The 21405-nt window shown below is 38.7% G+C and overlaps 1 protein-coding gene across 1 annotated transcript in view; it reads left to right on the plus strand.

Moving 5' to 3' along the window:
• Positions 1–21405, plus strand: part of prox1a (prospero homeobox 1a) — a 60352-nt gene that overhangs the window by 16456 nt on the left and 22491 nt on the right. The window contains 4 exon segments of the mRNA XM_059327933.1: positions 3013–3120; positions 17265–17303; positions 17306–17398; positions 17401–17463. Coding sequence (XP_059183916.1) covers positions 3013–3120; positions 17265–17303; positions 17306–17398; positions 17401–17463 — 303 coding nt within the window.

Here is a 21405-nt window from a genome sequence, read left to right on the forward strand (position 1 = left end):
AATGAAAAAAGTTGACAAAAACAAAAACTAAGGACATTTTCACTATAATTTTAGTTAGTTTTAGTTCGTTTTGTAACCACACAATACAGTTTCAGTTAGTTATCATTTTTTTTAAAAACTCTAGTTTCTATTTTTATTTCAGTTAACAAAAATGTTTTTTCAATTCTAGTTTTCCTTATTTCGTTAGTTTTCGTTAACTATAATAACCTTGGTTTGGACAAGCAACACAGCTTGTATGTATATTTTGCGTTGCATGGGCCCATTTGTACTCCGAATGTCCAGAACTTCATTGGTCTTTTTGCACATTTTACATACATTTTGTTGTTTTTTTCCCACTATTCCTCTTGGTTCTCATCCCATCTATATTCTCTTTTCTCTGCCTCTACTTTAAGACGCGCATCCCTGTTTGATTTGCATATATTTGATAAAAAGGTGACGCCATTGTCGGTGGATTTACGGCTTGGAGAAGACCTGGCGGTTAGGTTAAGGTGTTTTGAATCGTAGTTCACCTGAGAGGCACTCACACACCGACACAAACAGTCACACACACACACACACACACACACACACACTCTCTCAGGTCTGTGTATCTTTAATCCTTTGTACAGAGCTGAGCAGATGTCCCCCATTCATTTATGAATTTATCCCCCCTCCCAACCCGCCCTCCCCCCTCATTCACACACAAACACACATCACCTGGCAGCAAGGTCAAGTTACAGCTGATACTGTGAGGCCTGCACAAAGCACACACACACTGGCAGACATGTTCACAGATGTGCATCAACACAACACTCAGCAATAGATCGATATAAAAAAAAATATATAAAAAAACAGGAAGAGGAGTGTAGGAAAAAGAAGTTTCATTGTTTTTTTACTGACTCCCTTTAGGTACAATTACAGAACACACGCACGTCATTTCCTTTTTTTTCTTCATCTACTTCCAACTGTTTATTCTGACTCATGTTTGTGTGCTTTGGCGTGTGTTTGTGTTCATGTGGCCTGTGTGTGAGTGTGCAGAGAACACAGTGTTACTATGTGAACACAGGCTGTGACAGGTAGGCATGAATGTTAACTAGGTGTTTGTGTTGCTGTCCGGTGACCTGATGTAACGGCTGCTAAATGAATGATAGATGACAGTACGGATCCACTCTCGCTTCGGTTATTGAGACAAACTGTTGTGTTGTAGTATCACGGTCGTTCAGAACGAATCAGATGACTTTTTGTGCTGTTGTTGTGTTTTGTTGTAAGAAGATATGATTAGTTATTTTCTAATTTCTTTTAAAGTTAGGTTTTTTTTGTAGGCAGATTTGTGTTTCAGGGAAACAGTGAAAAACTGAAGAAATTATTTGTCAACTACAACCGATTCGGAGCAAGTAGGAGCTCTACCTTCTAGTAGGTCCAGTAGGTTGTTATCACCAATAAACGGGCTGCTATATTATATATTATTATATTATAGTGTTGTTGACGGCACCTTCTAGAATATTTGGTCCACTTTACTATGGGTTATGTTTTAATGTTACCAACATGACTTCCAGTACTCACATCGTCCTTGTAACAACTTAATTTACATTAATGCATTTATTTTACTTTTAAAACACCTAACCAGGAACTTTTTTTGCCCTAACCTTAGATATGTAGTTTTGTAGTGTAAACCTAAAACCACAAACAAAAATGTGGCCTTTTAACTTAACATAACTGCTTCATTTAGAGCGACCGGCTGTTGAACGGGCTGATAACGACCTACTGCACCTACTAGAAGGTTTCTCCGCAAAAAAAAGCACTTTAAAATGACCAAATAGTCAGCTAATCAGCTAAAAAGGGGCTTTTTACAAACTAACTGCAAACGAGAACAGTTGTCCTTAGTTGAATATTCTTGTTTCGGTGCTGATAATCAATTTAAACAATAAAATAAAACGATAATAGAAGGAGAAACTAAAATTTCAGAATCAACCTCCGCTCCCTGCCCTAAAGCTGCTCCTTCTCTCTTTTCCTTTACACTTTATGCACTTCCGTTCTCCACCTCTTTCCCCGATTGCTGATGCCACTCTCTCCCTCTCTCCAGCCATATAGGGCCCCTGGGGTTTCTGTACGTGAACGTGTGTGTGTGTGTGAGTGTGTGTTTGTCTGTGCGCTAATTGACCTTGCAGGGGGTTCCATTGATTGCCTCATCTTCTCTGATAGATTATAGGGCTGTTAATGTGGTGGGGAAATGGCAGCGTGGTGGGGCACAGCTGTTGTCACACACACACAGTCGCACACTCACATACACACACACTTTGCGCCCCTGCAACCAGGGCCTCCGCAATTATTATTTTCCTTGTTGAGACAGTGGGATAGACACCAGGGCTGCAGAGGCGGCGAGATGCAGGAGTGAATGTGGGATTTGATCCAAAGCCAGCAGGTGCTCGTGTTTGCTTTTGCTTTGGGTGGTTAATGGCACGCCTACCAAAAAAAAAACTGGCGTTCTCTGATTGTATCTCTACATTTTTCTGTGTTCATGTTTAACAGTAGTGCTGGCACCCTCAACCCCACACTTTACTGGAGTGGTCACTCCTCGCTGTGATATGTAAAAAATAGAAAGCAAAATTCATCCCTGGCACTCATCACTCTGTGGTTTCAGACGTGTGTTTTGTACTGGCTACTGCTTCTTAATAATTAATGAATAAAAAAGGGGAAGTGAGCATATCCATCCATGTTTATACCTGCTAATTCTTACGAGGTTTGAGGGCACCAATGTAAGACAACTAGATACCAAGATAACTGCAGGTTAAAACTTTTAAGACCTCAATACATGCAATTTATGATCTATTTTGCGTCCATTTTGGCAGGAAAAGCACGGGGATATGAAGGGAAGTTGGAATCCTAGAATTACTTGCAAAGTAAATAAATTAATTCACATTCAGCTCGACAGATTCTCCCTCCGAAATACCAAGTCCTATTAATGCCGCTCCGCTGTGTTACTCAAAAGTGAATCATCGACTTGTTGTTGCTCCTTAACGTGTGATTATTCAGATCCAGGAGGGCTTATCCCCCAACCACCTGAAGAAGGCCAAGCTGATGTTCTTCTACACCCGCTACCCTTCCTCCAACATGCTCAAAATATTCTTCTCAGACGTCAAGGTAAGACCTTGCCCCGTCCGACTTCTTTCTCATCTCTTTTTTATTCTCTTTTATTCGAGTTTGCTGGTCTCGCCTTTTTTCACCTGACTTTACTGGTCTTTTTGTTTTCTTTCTGAATACAACGTAATTATTTCTCGAGAGACTGTGGGAGATGTTTTCTTCGTGAGGGTTTAAAACAATGGAAGACACAGCTTAACCTTGATATACTCAGCGCCGGCACACAAACTCGAGCTATTTTCTCATTTGAATTATGAGTTGCCCTTTCACCCATTTGGCACACAAAAGGAGATTGTTTGTCTGAGATGCGTTGTCACTTACTGGAAATACTCAGTTTGTTTTTTTCCAAGGAACCTGCATGAAGCTGTAGCTGGTTTATAATTTGGTCATAACTTGCCGTTCATTGAATTTGTCTGACAATTACTGCCGAATCTTAATACCGACCAAAGAGAGAAGGATGGTAGCTGATAGCTCTCCTAAAGTGAAGCCAAAACATCTGGGTTGCCCCCTGGTGGCTGGCTGCAGTATGGGTCATAAACCCTGCCCCTTCTATGTTAGTTGATGGGACATGAGACGAACTAAAAACTCAAATTGCGCATCAGATAAAATTTCCCCAAAGATGGTTTCTGCCATTTCAGGTAGTTCTTATCACACTGATGTTTGTTCAGGTGTTAATTTTTCTGATACTTTTTTAAAATTAGTTATTTGATGCTATAAAAAGTGGCCAGTGATTGACAGCTCATGTTGTGCTCCGATTGCTTCCAGCTGGTTTTTTGATGAACCTTTGAACTAAGTTCTTAACCAACGTAACTACTGGACGCAGTTATGTGTGTTGCATTAAAAACAAACATTGACTTTTGATTTTGCCCAAGACACAGACACTGACCTCCTGCATCAAAGTCCAGGGTTTCTTTGACCCATCCACTGCTATTTGCTCTATTTATTTGTTGACCTGAACATCTAATAATGACGTGGATGGGTTTACACTGGAGCTAATGTAAAACCCAGTGTGTCTCATACAGATTCAAATGGGCACCTCGTGAATTGGTGTCTGATGTTGAGGCTTGTAGAAATGTAATAAATTCCCGATAATGTAATAAAAATCTACACAATGGGTCAAAAGTTAATAAAGATTCAACTTTGACCTGTTGGTGGCGCTAGAGCTCTTGAGCTAGAGTTGATACACAGTATCACCACTTGAACCCAAGTAATGGGTGGTCTGCTGTTAAATTATTACAATATTGGGGGATTATTACATTATCAGGACTTGTGAAATGAAGGCTAACCTGATAATGTAATAACCTCCCATTAATGTTATACTTAATTACATTATTGGTAAAAAAGTGTATTACATTATTGGGAAATGCACTTTATTACATTATCGGGAAGTTATTACATTATCAGGTTTTATTACATTTTCAATGCACTCAAGTGCAGATTTTATTACATTATTGGGGTTATTACATTATCAGGTTTTATTACATTTTCAATGGACTCAAGTGCAGATTATTATTACATTATTGGGGTTATTACATTATCAGGTTTTATTACATTTTCAATGGACTCAAGTGCAGATTTTTATTACATTATCAGGGTTATTACATTATCTGGAAGTTATTACATTATCAGGTTTTATTACATTTTCAATGGACTCAAGTGCATATTTTTATTACATTATTGGGGTTATTACATTATCGGGAATTTATTACATTATCAGGTTTTATTACATTTTCAATGCACTCAAGTGCAGATTTTTATTACATTATCGGGGTTATTACATTAACAGGAATTTATTACATTATCAGGTTCTACAGGTTCTACAAGGCTGATGAGTAGGTAGGGGGACCATGCAGGCTTGAAGTTCCCGAACACCTAGATAGAAATTTACATCGGTGTCTTCGTGTAAATGACTCTTCTTCTTCATGTTTTTATTCTTCCGGTAGTTTGATAGAAATGTAACACAATGACCTGCTCCGTTGATACATGGGCTCAATTGGACGGAAAATCAAACTAGATACAGAAAAGGTCAGATTTGCATTGCGATCGTGACTGAGCTGTATTGAAATACATTCCACAATGTGCATGTGTATAGTTGTAACAAGATCAGAGAGATAAAAAAAAAAGTGGCTGGTACCCTGACTCCAGCAGACAAGCTGTATGAGAAGCACTGCAGTCATAAAACAAGAATCAGCATCTTTAGAATCAGACCTCAGAAATCAGTGACAGATGGGACCAATGAGCTGTTGTAAACAGGTATGCGACTTTGTGTGAAGCATTCGGTTTTAGATCTGTTTAATATTTATCTAATCACCAACATACACTGTTAAATATCCTCACCCGTTTGTGACTTTTGTCATTATTCAGTTTTTTTCTGTGTTATTCCGTTACACAGTATATATGTGTTAGAGAGAGTATAGCGCAGATGGGTGCTCCAGTCTGTCACGTCTTTGTAGCATAATTAGAGTTTCTGGCCTTAATCGGCCTGGGGCTGGATGGGGGGGTGGTTAACGCCCACTTTCCCTCTCACACACACACACACACACACACACCGACTTAACCTCCAGCTCCCTTTCTCCCAGAACACACACACGCAGCAACGCTTTCACTCTCAGCAATATCAAATGAGAGGTTTTCTCAAAAACGACTTGTCGAAACACCGAAATTTTATAAAACTTTCGAAAATGTAGATAAAAGTTTTTACGCTAGCTTGAAATGTTTTTTGTATTTTTTCTAGAAAAAAAAAGTTAATGCTCTAAACGGGAGATGAAATGTTTTTCCCCAAATAAGTTCTGAACATTAAACTCCACTCTGACATTAAAGAACAATTACAAGTTGCCCAATTAGATCCAGTTCCTGAAGATGTTGATGAAGTTGTCCGGTTAGCAACCTCTTTTTGTTGTTTTTTCTGTACTTCTTCTACTGTTTACTGGCGTATGAGCCTACAGTAACACATTACACCACCACCTTCTGACCAAAGTATGTCACTGCAGCTTTGTTTATTCGCTATAAACCAGTTGATGGAAACGTCCTTAATTCAAATTTTCTTTAATGGGACATTTCAAAATGTCACTTCAAAATTCACTTGGACATTAATGGAAACACGGCTGCAGTTTAAGAAGAAAAAAAGACATGAAATCAGATAAATATATATATTAAAAAAATAGAGAATGGCCAGACAAGATTTAATTAGAATGAAAATAAGATGATGGAAAGAATGTATGCATGCGTGCGTGTTAGGGTTTTTTTTTTTTTTTTTTTTTTTGGAGGGAGTGAAGGGAGGGGGGCCGACAAACAAATGAAAGCGATGACAACAGAACAACAGCTTTAAAACAAAGGCGCTGATTGTTTTGTGTTTACAGGCTGCTACGTGTTTTGCAAAGGAGCATACGGCTCCTCCACGGATTCAGGACGCTGTATTCAAATGAGCAGCCACACACACACACACACACACACACACACACACACCAGCTGCCCTTTGGCTCATATCTGTGGTGACCACTTCCTCGTGGCAGTGCCACATCCTCATCGGCTGCCATGGCAACAAGAGTCGCAGGGACACCAGGTTTCTAGGCAAACACGAGGTTGCTAAGCCTACCTGCTCCGAGCACGCCGAGCGAGAGTGATTTGTCATTAACGAGGAGTCCATTAAGTGATAGAACGGGTGTCATAGTGTCCAGTTATACCTCCGGTTAGTGTTACTGAGACAAACAATTACACACAACAGACAATAATCAGCTTTAGAACTTTATAGTCTCTCCAAAAAGTCAAATTTGTTGTCTGAAATTATTAGATTAGATTCTTTATTAATTAATTGAATATCAGTTTGAAGATAAAGCTCATATCCAAAAGATAAACGTACAGACTGAGCCTATGTATTAACCCTTAATTAATCATTTTTTAATCTAAACCCAAAAGCCACTTAATTATTAAGCATATCTACTCCGTCAGACTTAGATGTGATAAGTAAGCTGATTATGGGAAACTGTCATTGTCAGCACACAGAACAACAGTTTTGAATCACTATTAATCGTCATATTTTTCATATTTTCCTGAAAACTCTTCAGCATTACACATACAAATTTGGATTTATATTTAAAAGAATATCTCAGATTTAACTTTACTTTTTATTTTTATACCAGTTGACATCAGTTGTGTTTCCTGGCACTTTCACTTAAAGGCACAGTATGCAGGAATTGTCGCTTACTGTTTGTAAACATTCAGCTTGCCCCCTCCTCCCCAGCTCCATAAAAGAAACCCAGATTCTCTCATTTTAGAACAATTTCTCAATTGTCTCTGTTTACTCCGCAATTTATCTGCATTACGCTTCACTATATTTGCTTTTTTTCTGCGCTGGGTCTGATTGAGAGGGATTATTTAAGTATGTGTCTATACATTGTTTATAAATATAATTTATACTTATACTACTTATTTTAACTTTTTAATCTCTCCAAAAAGTTAAACTTCATTGAACACAAACATACAACCCAATTCAGGTGCACTCAAGAACCGAGCTCAAATATAAAAAAAGATAATAAAAATAAATAAATAATGCCTTCATATTCACATTCTATACATTTATAACATAAACTCATAGCCAACTTATGCATTTAAAAAAGTGCTCATTGGTATTACTGCACATAATAATAAATATATATAAGCACATTAAAGTTGTGATGTATTCCTGGTTTTGCTTCAGTTTATTATTGTGATGGTTTTGGGATGTAATAATTCCAGTTATAATTACCCTAAATATGTCTAAATTCATATGCATAATGCTGAGGAGTTTTCAGGAAAATCTCTGAGCAGAAGAGGCTCCCAGCTTCTGAATATCAACAATAATAGTGATTTAAAACTGTTGTTTTGTTTGCTGACATTGACCGTTTCCCATAATCAGCTTACTTATCACATCTAAGTCTGACTTTATATCATCTGAGTAAATATGCTTAATATTTATGTGGCCAGATAAACTGCGGCTTTGGGGTTTAATTTGGAAAACGATTAATTAGGACTAATGGGTTAATACATAGGCTCAGTTTGGAAGTTTATCTTTTGGAGATTGATATTAGCCTAAAAAATTAAGCTAATCTGCAATCTGTGTGTGTATCTTCAAACTGATATTCGATTAATCTCCATCTTTTCAACAAACAAGGATTTAGATTAGGAGATGTTTGCAGATGGACAGTATTACAGGCTGGATGTGTAACTGAAGTCACAAGAAAACAGTGGGATTTATCGCAGTGAAAACATGTTTCTGTTGGAATTTATTATCTTAGCTTAGAGGTAGAGCTTCATGAGCAGCGCTTAGTTTATTCCAGGCTCTTCTAGATCTGCAAGAAAACTCTTATACAGCCAAACAAAGAAAGAAGGAGACAGGTGGAAGTGGAAGTAAAACTGAAAATATAACTTATCAGTACAGGTGTTGCCATAGAGATAACCTGGTGAGACCATACCATCAAGTGAGATCAACATTTATACATACCCAATGCCAACAAGATCTCCAACCTGAACGACAGAATAGATCGTCCATCAATATCACCCATAATAACTCGATTAAAAAAATTAATCTAGTTAATTAGAGGCTTTGTAATTAATTAATCGAAATTAATCGCATTTTAATCACATATAAATATTTGACCTGAGAACAGTGAGAAGTAATTTTTTTCACATGGATTGTTAGTATACCATTGAATAATGACTGAATACATCAGCTTAAGCAACAAAAATATTGTTTATTTTTGTTCAAGTCCAACAGACCAGTGTAATGTTTGCCATCAAGTGTAGCAATAGCATATTTATAAATATAGTACATTTCATAAATCCAGGTAGCCTATAGGTAGGTAGACCTTCTGTAAACTAGAATACTTTGGTTTTTGAAGTAAAACACAATCCATGCTAGCTAGCACACTAGCCGCTAGCTGCTATATGTTTAGCATTGAGGTGATACTTGAGGCTGGATGTGCTGCTATGGTGATATGTGAATTCCTTGTTGCCTAGCAACACAACCATGCTCTTATGGACGCTTCCATCCGTTGGTTTTTAGTAACTAAATGTCCCATCATCCACGGGGCCAACCAAAGGTCTCATCAGCTTCTTCCTTCATGTTCACTGTGGTTTGTTGTTGTCTCAACTCATCAACGCTAGTTGGTGCTCCAGTATAATCGGTCCTCCTGAAACTCATCCAGTGAGAAACGTTCCGCGCTGCAAAAATAAGTGCGATAAAAATGCGTCAATTTTTTTAACGCGTTAATTTTTGTGTAATTAATTAATCTTCATTAACGCGTTAAAGTCCCAGCCCTAATAATAACACATGAGCGCTTCATGATTCTCGTTACAGAGCCGATCAAAGTGTTCTAAAAATGGCAAAAACACGTAATTATACATACATGTAGGGTTTGCAGTTGTACAAAAAAAGGCTGCAGTTTTGTTGAATTTAGGCTACAGAACCACTGATCTAGGTTTAAGGCAAAAAACGTCCTGGTAAAGCTTTATAAAAGAATGTTTAAAATGTAAGTAAATGTATGTAAATGCCGGAAGTGAAGTAGTTATGAGGGTGACTACAGTAAAAACTTAAAACTTAAAAAAAAGCTAGGCAAGTTTTTCCACACAGAAAGTGTTTGTAATCTTCACTACTATTTAATAGACCCACTTTTTGTTTTTTTAAATAAAATTACACAAGTAAATTGCAGATTCACTGATGTCCCTCAATTACACTTTACTTGGAAATATCAACTAATTAAGCCAATGAACTGGTTTAGTGAATATTACTTGGAAGGAATGATTCAATTTACAGACAAAACTGAGGACACATAATAACAAACAATCACTAAGTAATCCACTACATGAAAAACTGCTATTTTAAAGTAAAAGCACTTAATTCATATTTCTTTGAAGAACTTATATAGATGATTGATGATTGGAACTGGGTATAAACGACCTATGGGGTTGTTTTTGATGGGAGACCAGTCTCCTAATGCGAGTAAGCTGTCCCTACATAAGACAATCAGGACTATTTTGGGTTCAGATTTTAGGCTGAATTAAACCGACAACGACAGGTCGCCGTCGCGATGTCACTTTTGTGAACTAATCTCATATTTTCTCAATATTTTGAAAAAAAAAAAGTTGCAAATTTACTAGATTAAAGTGGCAAATCTACAAGAAAAAAAGTAGCAGATTTAAGTTAAAAAGCAACTTTTTTCACTCAGATTCACCACTTTAAATCTCATAAATCTGCACATTTTTTTCTCGTAGATTTGCCACTTTAATCAAGTAAACTTTTTTTCTCTAAATATTATCCCCCTCCCCCGGGTCCCTAGGTTTTTTTCTTAAACATTCTGGCTGTATGTAATATCCCCTCAATATTCTTGGAATTTGGGATGTAATCTGCAAGTATTTCAATGAGTGCTCTATTAAGGGTTAATACTTTTGCCCGACTGCACATTAAAGGTGTTACTCTTACAAAAATGATCACAAATGCAAGGGAAGATATTTTTTAAAGGCCAACTTTTCACTTTAAACAGCCGGACACTGTCATTGCCGTGGAGTGCATTCTTGGAGGCACTATTTTCAGATGTGGAAGGATGTACAATTTAGCGAGTAGCAGGACGGGACGGTGTGACTGAGTCATAATAAACCACAGTGTGTGTTCATTATGTCACTCACAGTGTGGCGTTTGTAATAGTTTTTTCTTGAAGAATGCATTCATGGCTGTTTTCATTGGATTCATAAACAATTATAAGAATATACACACAGTCTTAATCTTTAAGAAAATGATCGTGTTATTCACATTTATGCAAATAATGGTTTATATTCAAATTTAGTTTTAATTGCGTCGTAATCCCAGTTAATCCTTCGTATTTATCTGTGGGAGGAACTCGGCAGATATTATATCGCTTAATAAAAAAGTGAATCATGGATAATCCTATTTGTGATGAGCGAGGCTGTTCTTTTCAAGGCTTTCCTAATGTGTGTGTGTGTGGAGGGCAGAGTGAGCGCGCGCACCCTGTTGCTGTCTGTCTGCCTATGTGTGTGTCCTGTCTCATTGTCCCACTGCATTCATTACCTTCATCATTACCATATTTCTAAAATCCGGGTCAATGTCTCTTTCTCTTTTTCTTTCTCACCCTCTCTCTTACTCCGTCTCCCCCCCCTCCTTCCCTGGGAACAATAAGTAGCATGTGTTAGGAGGATCAGGCAGATTCACTGTAAGGGAATTAGGGCCCTGAATGGCTTCTCCTAATTGGACTTGAATGGACTTTGTCTATGGGAAACTGGTTCTTAAAGATGAGCCTCTTACGCACAATGGCCGCCCCGCTCGGTGTGGGAAGTGGGTTGAGCTGACAACTGTTTTAGGCACAGTTGAGCGAGCGCGCGCGTAAACACACGGGATCTTAATTGCGTAGTGAAAGCTCTTGCCTTCTGACCAGACAATCATATATGTAGCATGAGACGCTTAGGTCTCTGTCGTCTCGTCTTGAGAGAGTCAGTGAGAGTAATTAAGGCCTCGTTAAGACTGGAGGAGTTAGGATTAATTAGACGTCGCCGGCTCGGGGAGCTCCTTCCGACTCGCACAAGTTCCCTGCCAGCTGAGGGTTTTTCTTCTGCACACTCTCAGGCGAGCGCACACACTGAGTGTGAAGCGGTGACACATTTATCAGCGAGAGCCCTGAAGACTCTTGCCTTGAGAGGCTGAAATGACATCTCAACGCCGCCTTCTCAGCAGGAATCAATTAGCGTCCAACCCGCCTCTCACCCGTCTTGTCAATTAGAGTTACACAGCCAATTTGGCTGACATGAAGCAGCAACAGCTCGTCGGCAGACACGGATGTAACTTTACTTCAGTAATTACCGTGTGGAAGTGTTTGAATCCTGTAAATGACGAAGCATTTAAATGTGGGGTTTACAAAGTGGCTAATGACTCGTGAACACTGTGGAGGCAAAATATGTACAAGCAGAGAAAAGATGGAGTGGTGTTTCTTGAAATAGAAAATGTCAAAAAGAGAGATTTTGGGTAACGCTTTATATTAAGGTCCTTGTAATAACCATTAATTAACAAGTAATAAGGCCCTTGTAAGTCCTTACAAAATGCTTATTAACATTATTGTGTGTTTATAAGCTTATATAAGTGTTAATAATGGCATTACAAACACCCATGACCCACCCATTATGTCTTTGCCATGCGTTTATTAATCTTATTTTGTTTGCTTATTGATATTAAAATATACTTTATTGCCCATCTATTATAAGTTAACTATGCTTTTTGCAACTACCGGATCTAAAGCGAGAACGATGCCTTATTACTTGTTAATTAATGGTTATTAAGGACCTTATTATAAAGCGTTACCGAGCAGCGGTAACAGAGCAGCAGTAATTGTAATATTTAAGTGGAACCACATAATCATAATAACCACATTTCTTTCCGGAATGCGCTTCATGGAGGAGCAGCAAAAGCAAGTCTGGAGGACACCATCACCCTATTCCAGCAGAGTTGAAGGTGTTTCCGTGGTTGCCGTTTATATTTTACTGAATTTCCCCTCGGGGATAAATAAAGTATTTTTGATTTTTTTGATTTGATTTCATAATGGGGCAAAATTAACATTGCGAGATAGGGCATTCATGTAGTATCACAAAAAATAGTTCCCAACTGGGAGAATTCACTTCAATGTGCCCCTTCAAGTTAAAACAACAACTTGGAAAGTTAGGGGAAAATTTTGGTACACATTTCGGTGCTAACCTGATCCATTTACTTTGCCGTCAAATAAATACTGGAAACATGAAATTTGTAATTGCTGACCACGTTATCCAGAAGATTGGGGATAGCTGATAGCCGTGTTAAAGAAACTGTTGCAACCAACCTTCTGTGCTAAAAAAGCTGCTGAGTTGTGCTCTTACTTTACTGAAGAATTAATCTCCAGTTTTGACAGAACTGATACTATTGAAGCATCTACGCTAAACTCCATTGTTGTAGAATAGCTGCCAGTAGCTCTTTACCAGACACTAACTGGTCACAACTTCCAGTTGTGTGACTCAAGCTGGCAAGATGGATTTGTGATGTTTTGATGATGCCATTCTCGTGTCATCTTGTGATATCACAGCAATCCAGCTGCTTTGCAAGAAACATGAACCCACTAAAGATCGACATCCCAACTTGGAATATGGGACCATCCGAGAACCACATGATAAACCATTGCCCTTGGCAGAGTTCTGCACTCTCTGGGTGATATTCTAGTTCTTAGGGTGGTTTTCTTTCTTAAATAAGTCTGTGTTAGCGCTGGAGCTTAGCTTAATAAATATAGATGGGGGAAAAAAGCCTACAAAACCAAAAACTACTATAAACAAGTAGGGCGCTCAAAGGACCTGGACTTAAATTGGCCTATCTCGCATTGTCCAACGAAATGAAGACAAAAGTGTGTACCTTCCCTGCAATTCAGATGAAAAATCAGTGGGTTCGTCCATGCCCAATGCTACACTCTTCCACCAAGTTTCACAAAAATCCGACCAGTAGTAGTAGAAATCAAGACCTCCTTGGCAGATGAGGGAACTGAAGGACTATGAATTAGGGGTTTTGTACACCATTGCCTTATAAACATCACTCATACAGTCATACAAATGTCCTGCAGTGTATAATGTCTAGTAAAACAAAAAAGGCCCAAACATCATTTGAAAAAGTTCCTACAACAGCTATTCTTCCAGGAAACCTTGAGTGTTACAACGTTTATGTCGATCGTGCAGATTCACATTGTCCTCCATAAAATGTGCCGAGCTACGTCCAATCTGGTTGAAGTGGCTGATTCTTAAAGGATGTGTGTGTGTGTGTGTGTGTGTGTGTGTGTGTGTGTGTGTGTTTGCCCTTCCAACATGGCCTGGGGGGGGGCTGACAACACCGGCCATCAAGGAGGCACCCTGACACTTTCTCTGACACTCTCTCTTTCCCCCTTTTGGTTGTAAACAGAAAATGGCATTCCTCAAGCTCAGCATTTTGCCCCCTCCCACCACCTCCATTCTCTTTCTGCCTTTTGTCTGTTGTTTTTTGTTTTTTTTGGTTTGTGCTGATTGTGATAAGCTGGATGGGACATTTGGGGGGGTGGGAGTGCAGGTGGGGGAATGTCTATGCATGTGTGTGTCTCCACGTGGGAAGTCATTCCTGAAATATTTACATTTTTGAAAGGAAATTAGCAGGTTGGGAAACACAAATTTCACAGTTTGAGGTACGCCTGCACTCAAATGGTGACATTTTGCAGTTCATACACACTCTCAGAAATAACGGGCTGAATTTGTACTTTTGGGCATGGGTCTCAAACCTGCGGCCCGCTGGCCAATTGTGGCCCTCGTGATGATATTTTGTGGCCCCCACCTTGATATGAAAGTTTAATGTGAGTTTTACATGAATGGCACTTGACCGTGTTGTGTGTGGAAGGTCCCTTTAATTACTTTTTTTGGTAATTTTGTGTCTTTTTTTTTGGTAATTTTGTGTCTTTTTTAATAATTTTGTGTCTTTTTTTAATAATTTTGTGACTTTTTTGGTAATTTGGTGTCTTTTTTGGTAATTATGTGTCTTTTTGGGTAGTTTTGTGTCTTTTTTTTTTATAATTTTGTGTCTTTTTTGGTAATTCTGTGTCTTTTTTTGGTCATTTTTTATACTGCCTCCAGTGGCCCCCAGGTAATTTGAGTTTGAGACCCCGGCTTTAGGGGAACAACTTGTCACTGGGGCAGTACCCTTAACAGCTGTACAGCTGTTGTACCCTTGTTATTGGCTTACAATAATATGTATATATATGTATCTTTTTTCCCCCTCAAAAAGATATCTATATAGCAGAAATAGGGCTACAGTCCAAATCAATTTCCGTCCCCCAAGGTACAATCCACACCAATGCACCCTAGGCCAAAAAGTTGCATACATCACATGTTCCCAAGCCAATGTCAACAGTTGTACCTTAGAGGGTACCACCCCAGTGACAGGCCGTTGTACCCCTAAAGGTGCAAATTCAGCCCATTATTTCTAAGAGTGTAGTGCGTAAATTTAAACAGGGTAGTGTCTCAAATTGAACACGGCTTTTGTGCACTTACTAGAAATCTGGATGGCATATTTGAGCGATTCTTCAATGTCTTTTTAATGAGAAAACTGCAACCACAATTGTCGTCCATCAAACAGTATCTGTTGGCTTGTTTGCTCACTTGACAGCTGTATTGAAACTGAATGAAAAATGACCGAATTTTTACTTTTGGTTGCACTTATGCACTCAAAATGTAAGTGTAAAAAGTGCGGAGAAACATGAGTTGAGTAAGCAACGGCTTAACTTACACAGGAAACTTATTTCTATAAAATCACATGACACTGCAACAGTTTTCGGTCTTTTGGGAACCTATATGTACATATAAAGCGATGTGATTTATCTCTATTTTTTAAGGTGTCTGGGGAGATTATGTATTTGTGAGACGTTCTTTTCAGTTGTCATGATAATTTGTTGTTTTAAATTGGACAGATAACATTGTCTTGTGACTGTGTGTTAATTGCTGAGTTATTACGTTCATTTCGTGCAACTCTTTTGTGGGTCAAAACACCCCCCATCACACACACACACACACACACACACTTTCCCCTCCTGTCACTATGCTTTGTAAAACCAACTCCCTTTCCTTCTGCTGCACACACACACACACACACACACCACACACACACACCAAGCCTTCCAATTATGCTCCATTATGTCACCCCCTCTGACCGCTCCTGAAAAAATATCTCTTTCCCTCTGTCATCCTCTGCTTCTCTCTCTCTTTCTCTCGCTGCATTTATTTTTCCATGCTACCTCCCTCATTCATCTCTCTCTTTCTTTCTGCCCCCCCCCCCCCCCCCCCCCATCCCTCCATCCCTCTCGCTCATCGCTCGTCCCTGCGAGACAATGTCTTGCAACAGCTTAATCTCCGTATCAAAGCCGTTTTTCCCCTTCACTGAACAAACACAAACACACACATGCACTTTCACTGGGCTGGTTTTTTTCTCTCCATGCTTTGTTTCTCGTGAGGAAGATATTAAAATGTAAAAGCATCAGACGTGTAAAGGCGCATGTTCTAGATATTAGACAGATTATCATGAACGTACATGTTTATAGATATACATTTTATTTAGCTCAGTTTGCTATACATTTTCTGAATTTATTTCCGTTTCACACACATCATCCAATCATTCTCTGCTTCATTCTTCCTCTATGTATCATTAATACAGCACTTAAGAGGCAATCAATTACAAGAAATATCACCATTAAAAAGTGGGAATTACATAAATTACAACAAACATATGCATTGGTGTACTAAATTTGTTAAAAACCATGCATTAAGGGCTATTATTTGTATACTTGTGGTATTTCACATCAGTAATTGATGGATTACACTTATAGAATGTGTACAGTACACGTGTAGTTAAAATCTTCCATTATTTGGAATAGTTAAACATTGCTTTTATTTAGGAGTATTAAGCTCCGGATGCTAAAAGCAACAGTCCTATTTTGGCCGACATTTTTTGCAGTGTACTGTGAAGGTCTGCAGTGTTTGATGAGAGTTGTTTAATGTTGGTTCAGCTCTGTCTGAAAGCCAATGATGGCATAACAATATGATGATTTTTAGGCGATTGTTTGATTAGGAAAGTTTCCAGCAGCTCATTTCTTCCTTTTTTTTTTCTCCACCAATGAGAACCCTTAAGGTGCAGACAGTGATTTAGTGGCTAATGAGGGAGATAGATTGAAATATTTTCAATTTTGTGAGTGTTTAGGGTTATTGGAGGAATGGATGACTTTCTTTCTTTCCTTTCTTCTTTCTTTCTTCATACATTTACAGCTCCGAGCCAGTTCAAATCGTCTTTAAAGACACAGCAAATAGCAATGACCTGATAAGAAGAGCTGAAACTCTATGAAATATACACTCTGTAAACAAAAAAAGTCACAATGCCATAATCCAAGGAACATACCTCAAATTAGAAGTCAAATTTTATGACGTACCACTATGCAAAATAGGCTGCAAGCAAACATCAGGCTGTGTTATTATAATTCTACAGCACCATAAAACAAATAAAGGCACCATTCAGCACTAAATCTATGAAACAAATCCTGAAATACAGTGTAATCTCTAATGATTTCTTTCTTTGGCTTGTGCTACAGTTCAACCGCTGCATCACCTCCCAGCTGATCAAGTGGGTTCAGGCAACTTCCGGGAGTTCTACTACATCCAGATGGAGAAGTTCGCCCGGCAGAACATCAACGAGGGCATAACGAGTGCCGACGAGCTGACGGTGGGGCCCGCGACTCCGAGCTCTTCAGGGCGCTCAACATGCACTACAACAAGGCCAATGACTTTGAGGTAAACTGAGCCGGAGGGGGGCTTTATAATGTGTGTAGGTTCGTAAGTTCGGTCAATATGTATGCAGATGATGGTCTGTTGTTCATTAGCGATCTTCAACTCAACTGTGTGTGTGATTGTGATCAGATATTCTCTTAATTTTCTTCTATAATTGCTTCTCAAAGCTGACCTTTTTTGGAGCGATGCGGTTGTAAATTTAACTGAAGGAATCTATTGCACAAATGACCCTTTGCAACTTTCTGGAATATGTTAAAGAAAAATAATTTTATGGAGCAGGGAAACGGATAACATTCAGAGAAAAAAATAATGATAAAGTTGTACATTTTGGAGTAAAAAACTTGTATCTCAGATATTCTGAGATGAAATTGGTAAATTTACAAGAAAATAAAATGGAATACTCTCGATTATTGCTATTATTAAATAAAAATAATTTGGTGTCTTACTTTTTTCCTTGAAGAAAAAATTCAAGTTTTATAAAAAAAACAAAAACAAATTTGTGACTTATCTCAGATATTTTCCCCCCCAAATGTATGACTTCAGAATTTCAGAAGGAAATATTCCCCTTTATTTTATTTTATAAAATATTTCTTGAGATTTAATACTTTATTCATTGAGAATATTTTTTACCTTGTCTGGCTTGTTAATTTATTAATTATTATTATTGTTATTATTATTATTATTATTATTTTAACGTTGAAGTCCCTTATATGCCACCATACCTTATTTTATTCTTTGAAATAGTGACATTTTGGAAAAAATATTTAATTAATCGTTTGCTTTGCTATCTTTTGATTTTCTGAAATTTCGGATAAAGAGTTTGATCAGTTTTATTTAATTTTGTAATTTCCTCCCAAGATGTCAGCTGTGACAAGTACTTGACAAATTAATTAAGCAACAAACTGTTTGTACTTGACTTTTCAAACTGAATTAAAACCGAATTCAGCACAACTCTCACACACTCACAGAAACGTCCTCTACCAAGTCAGCTGTTCGGAGCGCAACAGTCACCTCACGATTCTGCTGAGGTGTGGATGTCGCAGTATGTGTGTGTGTTTGTGTGTGTGTGTGTGTTCGATGAGGCGAAAGAGGACGCCGCTCGAGGCGCGGGTGTCCTTGTCAAAGCGATTTGCAGAAGTCACATTCCCTCCCTCACTTTTTCTCTCCCAATATTGGTCTAAGGGGACCTGAGGGCCCTTAAACTATTCAACGTAACATCAGCAGCATTTAGATGTCCATTAGCACACACACAGCCCTCGCCGCTGACACACACACTTTTTATTTTTTTGCTTAAGGAGAGAAATGCTGGAGCTTAAATGCAGAAAGAGTTAGATTTGCAGACACAACACACACACACACAGACTTTAAGGAAACTAAGTGTTCTGTTTTGGAGGACTGAACAGCAATGCTTTGCATGCTTTGCATAACGCGAGTCAGGTAGCTTTTCATAGGTGTGTATGTAAAGAGCCTGTCCAGGAAACAGACACACACATGCAAATCATTTATTTTTTTATTTCGGCCTTTGTTGGGGTTATTTTTAGGGACTATCGGGAAAACGAGGTCAGGAGCTTCAGAACCACTGTGGCTTTGCCTGTCTTTGCATTTCAACCATATTTTTAATTAGTCATAAAAAATTATCAAACACATACTAGAAGTTTATTAATTGATTTCACATGCTATGTCTGTGGCATCTATGAGTTTCAGGTCGTTTTAGTGCAATATGAAAATCAACTCGAAGGCACTTGAAACCAGAAACTGAGAGAGGAAAAACCATAAGAGTGAACACAAAGTTGCATTTTTTTTTTAAAAGCTGAAGTATAATTGTTGTAGTTGTAGCTGTATATTTAGGTAGGAGTCATCTGTGGTGCCCAAAAAAACACCCTACAGGTTGTTTGTGCAAGCAGTTAGGTGCAACCTCTAGTGGTTGTAGTAATTATGACGGGAGCATAGAAGGAACTCAGGTGACGTAGTATAAAGAGCGACAAAGATCGTGTCTGGCGGAGGTCAGATTGGATGGAAAGGTTGAATAATCACATTGATTTAAACGAAAACCAAAAGTCATTATTGAGTTATTTTAACATATGTATGCAGGTTAACTTACATAATAAGGGTTGGGACAGTTTTACAATTTTTAGGTATTAATACTTGACTGGCTAAGAAGCTAAGAAGATAGCGAGGAAGACACGAAAGGCTCTGTTGGATTTAGCTACGCTATCGGTGCAGATTTTCATTGTTTCTGACAGAATTAGCTATTCTTTATGCCTCTAGCTGCTAACATTATACACAGCATGCTACATGTACAGCTTTGTGTACTTGATCATGTTTTATTTCAGAGTGTGGAGGGGTGAGGTGATCATCACAGACAGGTCAATAAGTTTGTAATAAAGAAAACATGACAAGGAGGGAGTATTCGCCCATTTGCAGATGACTTCATTCTCTCAGGTAGACAAAAAAGAAATGCGTTGCCAAACAGACAAAAACATACCTGGGTGGCCCACGCAAGCCTACTGTTTAGGTTCATACAATCAAAGCCGGAAATCTGTTGTTACAAACACACCTATTTTTAACCGAACAATGATATTTTCCTAAACCTAACCAAGTAATTCTGCTGCCTATACCGAACCGAATATGTTAACCACAAGTTTAACACTGTGAAGATTGTGCTTGAGTGAGAGGACGTGTTGATCTTCTGTTGATCTAAGGTTTGGCCACTAATTTTGGAAACCAGTTAAGAACAAATGCACCATGTGGTCGTACGGGTTGGAGGACTTGAGGTCTCAAAACATTGTACTGGTTCCAAATCAGTCTGGTGAAAAACGTCAGTGTTCTTATACATCCTTTTTCTTTGAAAGACAATCCAAAAAAGACAAGATGCATTTGACCCAGTTTAAAATATGCTCAACATGAAAACCCACTTTTCTCCGACACACAAACTTACGTCCCACAGCAACAAGAAAGGACCAGATTCTACTCCATATAAATGTGACCCTCCACGACCTAAGTCTACCTTCAAGTCTTTGTCCCGAAAGTAAAATAAGTATAAAGATATAAAGTTATAGTGAAGTCAGTGCAGAGGCTGATGAGGACGTCAGTAACATGTGTCCTTTGTGCAATAAAGCGATGGACTGTTTGCAAAGGTAGGTATAAATTTTCTTCCCGTACTTTGTCCCCTTTCCTGCCTGCCGCCTTCTCTACCTTCACCTTCCTCCTTCCATCCCTCCATCCTTTCGTCTGCCCGCCCTGAGGGAACATTACCAGCTAGGGACCCTCTCTCTCTCTCTCTCTCTCTCTCTCTCTCTCTCTCTCTCTATCCCTTCCTCTCTCTCTCTCTCCCCCTCTGTCAAACTCAGAGGCGTGAAACTGGAACCGCGGCCGATTCAGCAAGTCTCCCGACATACACACACACACACACAGAAGTCTTCTCCTTTTGCCAAATTTAGCATCATCAGAGTTCCACCTTGGTTTGTCCCCCACCTCAACTCCTCCCCTCCTTCCTCCTCTTTCCTTGCTCCCTCTCCTTCCTCCCAACCTTCCTGCTGAATCTGCCCTCTGTCGATATGTTCTCTCCGTCACCTCCTCGTCCCCTGCCGTCCTTTCCTCCTCTCCTTTGTCCTCCTTCTCCCGCTCCTCGCTTCTCCTCCATCCCATCTTTAACTCCCCCTCTCTCTCTCTCTTTCTCTCTTGAAACTCATCGTTTTTTCCCGCTCTTCATCTACTGTCTCCTCTTTATGCCCCAACAGCTTTTATTTCTTCCATAAAAACCTGCTCTTTGTCAAATTACCTGCCAAAAGAAGGCCTTGCAAGGTTAAATAATTTGCATATTTTATGTTTTTTTTTTTATATTTCTGGTTTTAAAAAAAAGATCTTTGTCAACACTGCCGACATTGTGGAATAAGAAAGTGTTCTTTGGTTTGATGGGTGGAAAAAAAGCTTGTGTCATTAGTC

This window comes from Centropristis striata, chromosome 24, assembly GCF_030273125.1.
Source record: "Centropristis striata isolate RG_2023a ecotype Rhode Island chromosome 24, C.striata_1.0, whole genome shotgun sequence".
Classification (NCBI taxonomy): Eukaryota; Metazoa; Chordata; class Actinopteri; order Perciformes; family Serranidae; genus Centropristis; species Centropristis striata.